This window comes from Rhopalosiphum maidis, chromosome 1 (assembly GCF_003676215.2).
Source record: "Rhopalosiphum maidis isolate BTI-1 chromosome 1, ASM367621v3, whole genome shotgun sequence".
NCBI classification, from domain to species: domain Eukaryota; kingdom Metazoa; phylum Arthropoda; class Insecta; order Hemiptera; family Aphididae; genus Rhopalosiphum; species Rhopalosiphum maidis.
Window position 1 is genome coordinate 76599942 of NC_040877.1, and position 12063 is coordinate 76612004.

A 12063-nucleotide genomic window follows, 5' to 3' on the forward strand; every position below is an offset into this window, starting at 1 on the left:
AAGCTTGAATGAATACAAAATTGGTATAAAATAATTATATAATATACATGACTACATGAGGTTGCAAGAATACTATACAGTATATAGTATACATACTTATAAATTATAGGGTGATTCATCAAGTATATTTCTGGTTTATACTCATATAATGTATTTATTAATATTCTAATTTTTTAAAATCTTAAAAATACATATTTCCAAATTAATAAACATTTTATGTTATTTAAAATGTCTCAAATAAACTATATTTTTTTCATATGAAAACTGCGGTTTTTTATTTTAAAATATGTTGACGTAATTAAATTGAAGTCTGTAGAAAAAATTAATTCTAAGTGATTAAACTGAGTTACATATAAATGTAATTATGTTTGAAATTTTTTCACAGTAGATGATAGGGCGTGTATTGGTAATTTTTAAGGTATAACTTATTCGTTTAATGTTTATAGTCTATACGTATAGTGTAAAGTTGTAAATTTTTAATATAAGTTAATACTGGACATACTATTGCATGCTATGGCGTCCATTATGAAAATATTATAATCTCGTCTATCATTTCTTTTGTTTTACGCTTTATACATTTTTTAGTGAAGTGTTCCTAATAATAATAATAATATTGACCTCGAAATGACGCCCTTTTGTTAAATTAGTAACAAATATACCTACCTATATAGCAATGTAGTTATGTAGCTATATGTAATATGTATTATATATTACTGATTAGGTAAGTTAGGTTATTGAAAACTGAAACACGCCCGCTATAATTAAATTACTAATACGTATTATTTATACTCTTAACTCTATATAGTCTATTATAATTTACCGTAATTATTGTGCTCCTCTGAATACTAATCTCTTTAAATAAAGTGTATATAATAATTATATATTGTATAAAATATATAGGAGATATGGAATACATATTTGCAACGCTTAATTTTTAGGAACTTACGCGTGAATGCTTTAACCTTTAACCCATTTTTAGATATAACTTGCTAAAAAATTGAACTATCGTAAAAAACCAACATACAAACACAGATAATTTTCTTACGATCAAGTTTCATAATAGGTCGATTCACTGTAATTTTTAAATTGACGGAGCTAAACGTGATCTGCTGAGCGTAAATTTGCTATGTTACGTACTTGTTAGACAGAGACAACACATGCGGGTGTGACGCCCTCTTAATGTCGAAATAATCTCATATTGTTTAATATTTCTGGAATTATTTAAAGTTAATTTAAAAACCAGTGATTATTTTTTTTTTGAAAATGTATTTCAATGAGTTAAGAATGATAGCGCAAAAACGAATTTATGCAAATCATTATTTTGGAAGTTATATCTTTCTAAAGTTCACGATTTTACGTTTTTACGCACGACACTGTACTTTATTTCTGTCTACAACGAATTTTCAATTTTTTTTTAAAAAAAAAATAAATCGAAGGCCAATCAAAAATGTACATTATAATTTATACAGGGAAGTATAAACACTAGATAACGTATTCTGTGAGTAATGAGTAATAACATTAAGCTTATAATTATATAAATAATATAATTATATTAATTTATATTTGTCTACCCTGAGTACCCAATATTTTCTGTTAGATAATAACCTATTTACCTCATTTAAATCGCAATTATCGCGATCTTAACATTCTGTGATTATATGTATATTGTATATATCTCCAGTACTCTCGCGTTCAAATGATTTTACTTAGATTTCAAAGTAAAAACATGCTAACAGTTAAATGTAAAGTATTGTGACTTCCTTTGCCCACCAACTTCGGTCACCAAACTCGGTCCTCCATAACTTGAGTTGGATGGGGACTCAGCCACCAAATCTCTCTGAGACTAAAATAGCCAACCTGTGGGGGGAGGATACCTAACATTAGGGCAGCCAGTAACTTAATACTCTAACAGGTTATCCTAACCTACTAGTAAAATAAGAAAATTAGTCACCCCCTACGGGCTATGATCAATAAGAGCTGTTGTAAACTAGGACAGTCGATCGTGTTATGATTTCACCATCATCCATAATATCATAGTACATGAATATGTAAAAAAAAAATTGAAAAATTCGTTATAGACGCAACGTGCGGTAGTAAATTACAGCGTCGTGCGCATGTGTTAAAACGTAAAATCGTAAACTTTGAAAGGATATAATTTTCAAAATAATGATTAGCGCAAATTCATTTTTACACCATCGTTTTTAACTCGTTGAAATACATATGTTAGAAAAAAAATAATCGAAAAAATCGCGTAGTAGCTAAACTATTACACTTGTATCATTTAAATAAAAGGAAATTCTAAAAATTGGTTTTTGATGATTCCGATGACAAAGTTTAGGTTCTAAATGTTTACTCATATACGGCATGGGCACCTGTAACAATTAACAAGTAAGACCATAGACATATATTATTTCATGTCTTTGAGTAAGACAACCTTAGATACGGCTACTAATTACTATAATATTATCATAGGTTAGATTAGTACCGCTGCCATTATGCCTATCAATATTATTTACGCCTCTATAATTACACATAAGCAGGTGTAGATGCGGATCTAAAAATAAAAAAGGAGTATTTAGATGTCCTAAACACAAAATGTAGGACGTCATATCCGTCTTATTGAATTAAAAATAATGCGATCGTATTTCAAGCGCTACGAATTCATTAATAATATTCTAGAACCATAAGTAATACACTGTTCTAAAGGTGATCATTTTTACTATGTTTTGCTGCCATCAGATATTTAAAACTATATATTTTTTTAAATTACATCAAAATTAATTTTTTATAAAACGCCTTTTTATTATGTCGTACTACTTGTTTGTTAATACTTTCTTCAGAAATCTGTTTCCAAAAAATATTATAACCTTCCTACAGCATATTTTTTAAGAGCCTACTTTGAATACTTTTGCAAAGAGAATTTTCGTGTCTGCTTCTTTGTGGTTGATAATAATTCATGTGTACTTGTACTTTGCAAGATATTACCATTCTGTCAGTACTGGTTGCGCTACTGCATTCTGTAGTCTGTACTATGAATGTAGATAAGCTTTAAGGCTTACATTTATCATTTTATTTCCAATGAAAATAGGTCTAATCTTCAATATTCAAATAAAAAAATCAATAAATTATTGACATTTATTAATTCATAATATTTTTAAATTACTTAATGATATGATAGACAAAAAAAGTATAATTTTATTATTATTTTATACTTTATAAATAACACAATCTCTGGAGCATTGTTACATTCTTGTTTTGGTATGGTGTCCTTTTAAAAGTTATACAATTATAGAATAAATACTCGTAGTCGTAAGTCCTAGTTTTAAAAAGCATCTATTATATATTTTATAAAGAAGAGTATTTTCTGTGCATTGGACAGATAGATTTTTAATTTATACATTTTTTTATAAATATAAGAATGTTTTAATTTAAAACAATTTCGATTATTTTTAACCATTAATACATTTTCAAAAATGTAAATATTAAAAATCTATCTGGTCAATTCACAGGAAATACTTTTTTTATAAAATATATAATAGGTGCTTTTGCCATAAGGTGAACCAGAGTCGTAATTGTGGAAATACGGAGTATCTTTGTCCCTATATTATGTGGGAGATAGACAGAGAAAACAAATGCTGGTGTGGCTCCATAAGTCATTTGTCTCGGAAAATTTTTAGTTATAAAAACTATATTTAAGAAAATACACATATATAAAATTCAGTTTACATTCAATTATTTAATTGCCTATTTATAAAATAACGATATAAGACAAAATACCAAAAAAACCAAAAATTCTATAATATTACAGTGTAAGTTGTTAGGTTGTAAGCAAAATTTGTTTTTATTATAATTATTATTCTTTATTGATAATTTATTTTGGAAAATTAGAATACTTATAAAACAATAAGTTTTTTTTATACTTGAATGTTTTAAAACCATACAAAATTATGTTCTTATAATTAACATTTAGAACTTAAAATATTTAATTATTTAGCTTCATTCTTTACTCTGTCATATATTTCATCACAATCTTCATTCTTTATATGTTTCCATCCATCTTTAGTGATGTGATACACTAGAATTTATTTTTAATTTATTTAATCACAGAATAAAATTAAGTAAATTAGAAATATAATTTAAGTTTAAATTTATTACCTCGAACAATTCCACCACTGTAAGCATCTCGATGAGTAGCATGGAAGATAGCTCTTTGGCCAAGTTTTTGAGCTTCTTCATCAGTTAAATCCCACTTATAGCCAGAGTCAAGAACACCAAAAGCATAAATTGATCCAGAACCTACTGAAAAAACTTTACCCGGTGTTCTGGAACCATCATTGTCAATGTAAAATAATGATGGGCCCTGAAACATTATTTTTTGTTACAATTAGTTTTGCAAGGTTTTAGTTTTTAAGATAGATACTTACATTTTTATCATATCCAGCTAACATCATTCCAATAGATAATCCATACCCTTTATAGTAATAAATCATATTTGACATAATTTTAGAAGCAGCTGTAACACTAATGCGTTCTTTGTTTCTTAATTCATGTAGTCTGCATTGTTTTGAAAGAACACGATCCCAGTAAACACAATCAGCTGCACCACCAGCTAATGTACCCAACATAAAATCATTGATTTCAACGATTTTTTTCATACATTGTGAACCAATGTACTGTCCTCCAGTAGCACGAGAATCAACTGCTAACACTATGCCTCCTTGGTATAAAAATCCTAATGTTGTAGTACCATGGTGAAAGTTTAATTCAATCGGACGACCCATTGTATCACGAGCTGTTATCATACGCATGTTTTCAACAGGCTAGAATATAAAAACAATAATATTTAGGTAACATATATTTATATACATGGAATACAAGCAATATTAGATTAATAATTTATAATGTTAAAAAACTCTTTATTTTTTATAAAAATTAGAATATAAAATATTTAAATAATTTTCTTATATAGTCTTTCTCTGGTTATTAATGTTTATAAATTACCCGAAGGCATTAGACATATTGAAGAATATAATTATGTATTGAATTACAGCAAAATAACTAGCATTATCATGTTACAAGTGAAATGGTTATGTACAAATTCAATATATTTTTTCATTTTCAACTAATAGTTTAGTAGTTTTTCATGAGTTTATAGAAACAAATAATTTTAGTTTATAATATAGGTAAGTATGACTTTTTTTAATTACAATACTTGGTACCATCGATAACTTTAAGTACTATTATTCAAGCACATTAATTACATGGATATATTCTAAGGTAATGAAATAGATATTTGTCAATTCCAATCTCATGTATAACAAATAAGAACGATTTGACACTTACGTTTCCAGGAAGTGAGTACAAATTCATTTGGTTTACGGTATTGTCACTCCGGAAAGTTTCAAATGCTTCATTTTCTTCAACTTCACATTTACTTTTGAATAGAGTGTCATCGGATAACCCACACAAAGATAACATAGCCATAATTGCTGAAACCAAATTCAATTTTATGAAATAAAATTAAAAATATTAATAAACAAAAAGTAATATATAATACTAACCAATAACGTTTGTGGATTGTAGTTTAATAAATATTGAATAATGACTATTAACAGTATTTTAAGTATAATATTCTTTAATCTTAATATTATTTCTTTAATGATAATGAATAATATATTTGTTGATTTATCATTATCAAAAAAAACTTACATAACCTCACAAAATATTTAAATTGCAACGTTGCCTTTTTTGTTATACAAAATAAATTTATTTGTAAAAAAATAGCTTCAATAATTAAAGATATCTATTACCAATTAATTTTATTATTTTTTAATAATATATTATCAAGAAAAATATAAATTAATTGTAATAAGTTTCCATAATTATTCAAATTTATTTTCACAATTTATTTCATAACCACAAATATTATTTTTACTTTGGCAACATTGCTGCGTCCACACTTCAATCTTCATTCGCATTTCGTGTTGTTGTGGAACGGGACAGACCCTGTTCCTTTTCTACTAATTTTCGGCACACGTTTTGGTTACTCAATTTAGGTAAGTAATTTATTTTATTTTTACAAATTTATTTGTCTTTAATAATTATACGTTTAAATAACATTATTTCTCTGTCGCCTTTTCAATATAGATTCAAAGTCTAACTTTTATTTAGTTGTTTATTTTTACGACGTGTGGTTTCCAAAACCTCACGTTTATAACTTTCAATTTAGTACTACTTTTAGTAGGACTGTTCGTTTGAGTTTTTTTTGTAATTATTTTAATTCCTTTTATTTTTATGATTATTAAATCTATATGGAGGTTTTACCTTCCAAAATATGATCGTATAGTTTTTGAGGTTATGTTATTAATTTACAGGATTAGGTCGGTTTCCTAAGATGGGTGGTTATAAGTACGTGCAAGAAGTGTACCGAAAGAAGCAGAGCGATGTACTACGTTATTTATTGCGTATTCGCGTCTGGCAGTATAGACAGATGACTCGCGTACACCGCGCGCCACGTCCTACAAGACCTGACAAAGCTAGACGGTTGGGGTACAAAGCTAAACAAGGTAATGTATTAACCTTTAACCCCAAGGTTATTTATTAAACGTTCTTTAATAACATACATATTTCCTTTTTTTTTAATTGAACAGGATTTTCCATATTTAGAGTACGTATCAGGCGTGGTGGACGCAAGCGTCCAGTACCTAAAGGTGCTACTTATGGTAAGCCCAAAAGCCATGGAGTTAATGAATTAAAACCTAAACGCTGTCTGCAATCAATTGCTGAGGTAAATTTTCTTATATTTCAAAATATGCTATAAATACTTTCATTTATGATCAGTATGTTGACGTGTTATAATCTATTTAATTTTGAAATTACATAATGCTATATATTCAATGAGTGGTTGACTAGAGTAAGCATGTAGTTTTAATTTAAGTCATAAGTCACAGGTGGTTTATCTTGCTCTCTTGATTGGTATTTTTCAAGGGAACCACCATCCCCTTCTCTTTGTTGAAAGCTACAGTAAGTCTCGTACATTTTTCCTTAGTATTTTAGTACTCTAACAAAGAGTACATTGAAGTAATCGAGTTTAAGAAATCTCCCTTTATTAAAAGTATAGGAATTGCCAGCCATTTCACATTATTATTATATGTGCAAAATGTGATTCAAAATTTAATATACCTACTTTGATTTATATAATTGATATTTAATCCTGACGATTTTTTTTTTTGAATAATAATTAGGGCTCTATGTTAGTTAAAAATTATAAGCTGGTATTAAATGCATTTACTTATATTTTATACATAAAATTTGATTAACTACAAGCTATATGATGTTTATGAACCATGCACCACTCCTTATTTAATAAATGAGGATATTATTAATTTAATTCTGATAGCTTATTATAATAATTGATGATAGTGCTAATTTTCTTTAAAATATAATGATGACAAAATATATATTACTAACTGCTGATAGTTTATGAAGGGTTTAACTTCCTTGGATGTCTGATATAAATTATTAATACTGTACACCTTATACATTTAAATTACTTTTATATGATGATTATGTACCATGCACCACTCCTTATTTCATTAAATGAGGATAATTTTCATATATCTGATTTAAGTTAAATGTTTAAAATTATTGTTTATGATGATTATGTACCATGCACCACTCCTTATTTCATTAGATGAGGATAATTTTCATATATCTGATCCAAGTTAAATATTGTTAGAAAATGCTGAAAAAAATGTGTGATGATTATGTACCATGCACCACTCCTTATTTCATTAAATGAGGATAATTTTCATATATCTGATTTAAGTTAAATGTTTAAAATTATTGTTTATGATGATTATGTACCATGCACCACTCCTTATTTCATTAGATGAGGATAATTTTCATATATCTGATCCAAGTTAAATATTGTTAGAAAATGCTGAAAAAAATGTGTGATGATTATGTACCATGCACCACTCCTTATTTCATTAAATGAGGATAATTTTCATATATCTGATTTAAGTTAAATGTTTAAAATTATTGTTTATGATGATTATGTACCATGCACCACTCCTTATTTCATTAGATGAGGATAATTTTCATATATCTGATCAAAGTTAATTCTTCAAGTTAAATATTGTTAGAAAATGCTGAAAAAAATGTGTAATGATTATATACCATGCACCACTACTTATTTCATTAGATAATAATTTTTATATATATGATAAGTTTAAATTCACAATGTTTGTTAAATTAATTTATGAATCTATGCATTGAGCGCCACATTATTTTTGATTGATACTCCTTCATTATAAAAGTTTAATGATGACAAATGCAGTAATAACTACTGATTAAAATATGAAGGGTTAATCTTCCTTGGATGTCTGAAAACTAAATATTAAAAAATTAACATATAATACTTATAAATCATAATAGAATATTACATAGATCTAGGATTTGATATATAAGCACTTAAATAATCAACATTTCAAAGTTAAATATATATTTTCATCAATTTTTTCCAATGATGAATTATGTGTATTGCTGATGTAATTTTATGAAGGGCTTATCTTCCTTGGATGTCTGAGATCTTTTAGTATATCTGTAATGTAATTATATTTTTATTTTTTAAACAATTTCCTGCAAGTTAAATAGTTTATTTCCTAAGTATATTATTTAAGATATTAATTTGTTATAAATTGTAATGGCTTTGAGACACAAATATTGGGCGATTATCATGATGATACATTGTGTTTTGTTTATAAATCACTGAAATAATAATGTGGACAAAATACATTCTTGTTCCCTTGGCTATCTGAAATTAAGTAATAATTATATCTGTTTGACTTTTCATATATTATATGCATTTAATTCATAATAAAAAAAAAATCATGATGATACATTGTGTTTTGTTTATAAATCACTGAAATAATAATGTGGACAAAATACATTCTTGTTCCCTTGGCTATCTGAAATTTAGTAATAATTATATCTGTTTGACTTTTCATATATTATATGCATTTAATTCATAATAAAAAAAAAATCATGATGATACATTGTGTTTTGTTTATAAATCACTGAAATAATAATGTGGACAAAATACATTCTTGTTCCCTTGGCTATCTGAAATTTAGTAATAATTATATCTGTTTGACTTTTTATATATTATATGCATTTAATTCATAATAAATAAAAAATCATGATGATACATTGTGTTTTGTTTATAAATCACTGAAATAATAATGTGGACAAAATACATTCTTGTTCCCTTGGCTATCTGAAATTTAGTAATAATTATATCTGTTTGACTTTTCATATTATATGCATTTAATTCACGAAATTAGGTCTGGTGGCCAACATGTATGATTTTTTTTATCAACTTAATTGTTTAAAATAAAAATTACTGAAAATAACTTTTACTCGAGAGCTTCTTTTCTACATGTTAGGTGTTTATATGGTTTATTTTTTGGAAGGTAAGGGATGATAGATATGTGTTACCCAACAAAAGATGGTTGGCTACTAATTCTCCTGAACATGAATAATAAAGGTTTACCTAATGCTATTGAATTGACTCACTCAAATAATTCACTATGAACTATTAACAACTTAATTGTAAAAAATGAAAGTTTCAATGATGATGATAAAATTTGTGTTATAATCACTGAATAATAGATAAATGTGGACAAATACATTTTGTTCCCTTGGCTATCTGAATTGTACTTTTGAAACAAGTTTTATATTGAGAAAAGTAAAAGATTATTTAAATCAACTGAATTAAATTAATATTTGTGTTCTTATTATAAATTATTTAAATTGTATTTTATTAGTTGTCAACTAATGTAATTTGATATATTATATAATAACTTTTATTCTGTAATATAGGAAAGAGTTGGACGTCGTTGTGGAGGTCTCCGTGTCTTAAACTCTTACTGGGTAGGACAAGACTCTACTTTCAAATTCTACGAAGTCATCACTGTTGATACCGCACACCCAGTAAGTTCCTTATTAACTAGAAATAATAACTTTATTCATTGATATGTTATAAATAAAGAAAAATTATATATTTGTTTGATTTAACGCAATAAACTTTTTCTTTCTTTTTAGGCCATCCGTAGAGATGCCAAGATCAATTGGATCTGCAATGCTGTGCATAAGCACAGAGAATTGCGAGGAAAGACTTCAGCTGGTCGCAAGTCCCGTGGTCTTGGAAAAGGACATGGTTTCTCACAAACAACCGGTGGATCAAGAAAGGCATGTTGGAAACGCAAGAACACCTTGCAACTTCACAGAAAACGATAAATCCATTTTTATTATATTATGCTCTTTTTGTATTGCGTTTATATGGCAACATTATATGTTAATAAAATGGTGTTTTATCTGAAAATATTCCATTAGTTATTTGTTAATTATTTACAGTATTTCATTATTTTATCTAGTTACAAGTATAACTTATTTTAATTAAAAATGTTGCTCATAACTGTTAAAACAGTTATACACATTTATTGCATTTACAATTACAAACATGTTTTGTTTGTTAATACCTTTAAGTTTGGTATCGGTGAATTAACTTAGGTAATAAAATAAAATTGATTCTGCTGAATGCAAATTGTTTGTTTGCATTTTTATGCCATCTTAAAAGTTTTATAACGAATTAAGTATTGATAATACTTTGATCTAAATGTAGTATATGAACCATTGGATATTCTCTATTTAATTTTGGTCTGAATGATGTTACATTATCATTTTATATTTGTATAACTGATACATTAAAGTATACAATTAAGGTCACAATTTTAATAAGGATCATTGAGAATCTGATTGTCTACTAGTTTTATACAAAAATATTAATAGCTTTGGTGAAAGCAAGATTTAATAATAATTTTTTCGTAGTTTCAAAAATAAAGTTATCAATTGTAAACATCTTATAATGATTGCCTTCCTTCACCCTCCAGGTAAGCATGTGTAGTATGTATTGTACTTAGAAAAAAGTGCGTCATTACAATTAAATATGTATTTGCATAGATAATTATGTGTATTTGTTAACATATATTTATGAAAGGTTATTTTCCCCTAAGAATTAATTTAAATATAAACAACAGTGATACATTGTTAAATAAAATTAATATTATAACTTACATAGGCTTGTTTCAGGTGTTGGTTTTATTTCTATTGACCACCCACTCTCATATTAGCCCCCTTCAAAAAATAGACAATTAAGTAGAAAAAAAATCATTGTTAAAACTGATACATAATACAATTGGTACAAACATATGAATTAATATTACTTAATTATTTAAAGCATTAATCTTTGTTCTCCTGCTATTCTTCATTTTGTACCCTGTATTACAAATAAGTGAGTATTCTCTTTTTACCTAAGTACCTACCTAAAAGTCTCAGGTGTACACATCTATGGTAATTTATATAAAAAAGATTGTAATCTTTTTTAAAACCCATATTGTCCACTCTGAGAAAAAATTGTACTATACACATGAACAAAATACTGACAAGTTCATTTTTTCAAATTTATTAACTAACAACAAAATGTTGGTATGTGATTTGAAAAATGTTTGCTATCACTGGCATCACTGTTATATTGTTAAAAATAATTTTTTTCCTGCAAATATCTAATTAAATAACATTAATTTATTTTTAACAAGGTATAATAATTCAGCACTTAATTTTTTGATATTTTAAAATTTTATTAATTATTTATAATGTTAAAATACATCCACAATGTTATTCTATTGTAAATGGAATAATTCTGTAAATAAACAAATTAAAAAGATTTATTGTAAAGTTCTTACCCCTATTTTGATTATGTGTGGCATTGTAAAACTTTTTAGGGTTGTTTGTATTATTAATACACAACTTTTAAAAATTAACTTCAAGTGCATATTTTATGAATTTTTAGTTACAAGTACTATATTGGCTATATTTATAAATTTTCAAAATCATAAAAGTATATAATTACTATAATATTTAATTACATATTGTAGGTTTGATATTTTATGTTAGAATTTTCATGGTAAAAACTAAAAACTCAGAATTGCAAATAACTGA

General features: G+C 26.4%; 2 protein-coding genes across 2 annotated transcripts; one reads left to right on the forward strand and one right to left on the reverse strand.

The window, feature by feature from the left end:
- Nucleotides 1-3716: 3716 nt before the first annotated feature.
- On the reverse strand, nt 3717-5616 carry LOC113556651 (proteasome subunit beta type-5). Its single transcript, XM_026961735.1, has 5 exons — nt 5562-5616; nt 5344-5489; nt 4425-4820; nt 4156-4360; nt 3717-4075 (listed from the first exon to the last, which is right to left on the reverse strand). Exons 2-5 carry the CDS (start codon nt 5482-5484, stop codon nt 3987-3989), a joined length of 831 nt encoding a protein of 276 aa, XP_026817536.1. The 5' UTR covers nt 5485-5489; nt 5562-5616; the 3' UTR covers nt 3717-3986.
- Nucleotides 5617-5899: 283 nt separating this feature from the next.
- LOC113555662 (60S ribosomal protein L15) lies at nt 5900-10389 on the forward strand. The gene is made up of 5 exons (XM_026960144.1): nt 5900-6056; nt 6375-6566; nt 6651-6787; nt 9886-9996; nt 10108-10389. Exons 2-5 carry the CDS (start codon nt 6395-6397, stop codon nt 10300-10302), a joined length of 615 nt encoding a protein of 204 aa, XP_026815945.1. The 5' UTR covers nt 5900-6056; nt 6375-6394; the 3' UTR covers nt 10303-10389.
- The last annotated feature ends 1674 nt before the right edge of the window (nt 10390-12063 follow it).

Coding starts and splice junctions, on each gene's coding strand:
- LOC113555662 (XM_026960144.1), top strand. CDS start 6,395: ATGGGTGGTTATAAGTACGTGCAAGAAGTGTACCGAAAGAAGCAGAGC. Junction 6,567..6,650: donor GGGGTACAAAGCTAAACAAG/GTAATGTATTAA, acceptor TTAATTGAACAG/GATTTTCCATATTTAGAGTA. Junction 9,997..10,107: donor CTGTTGATACCGCACACCCA/GTAAGTTCCTTA, acceptor CTTTCTTTTTAG/GCCATCCGTAGAGATGCCAA.
- LOC113556651 (XM_026961735.1), bottom strand. CDS start 5,484: ATGGCTATGTTATCTTTGTGTGGGTTATCCGATGACACTCTATTCAAA. Junction 4,361..4,424: donor TAGCTGGATATGATAAAAAT/GTAAGTATCTAT, acceptor ATAATGTTTCAG/GGCCCATCATTATTTTACAT. Junction 4,076..4,155: donor CAGTGGTGGAATTGTTCGAG/GTAATAAATTTA, acceptor AATAAATTCTAG/TGTATCACATCACTAAAGAT.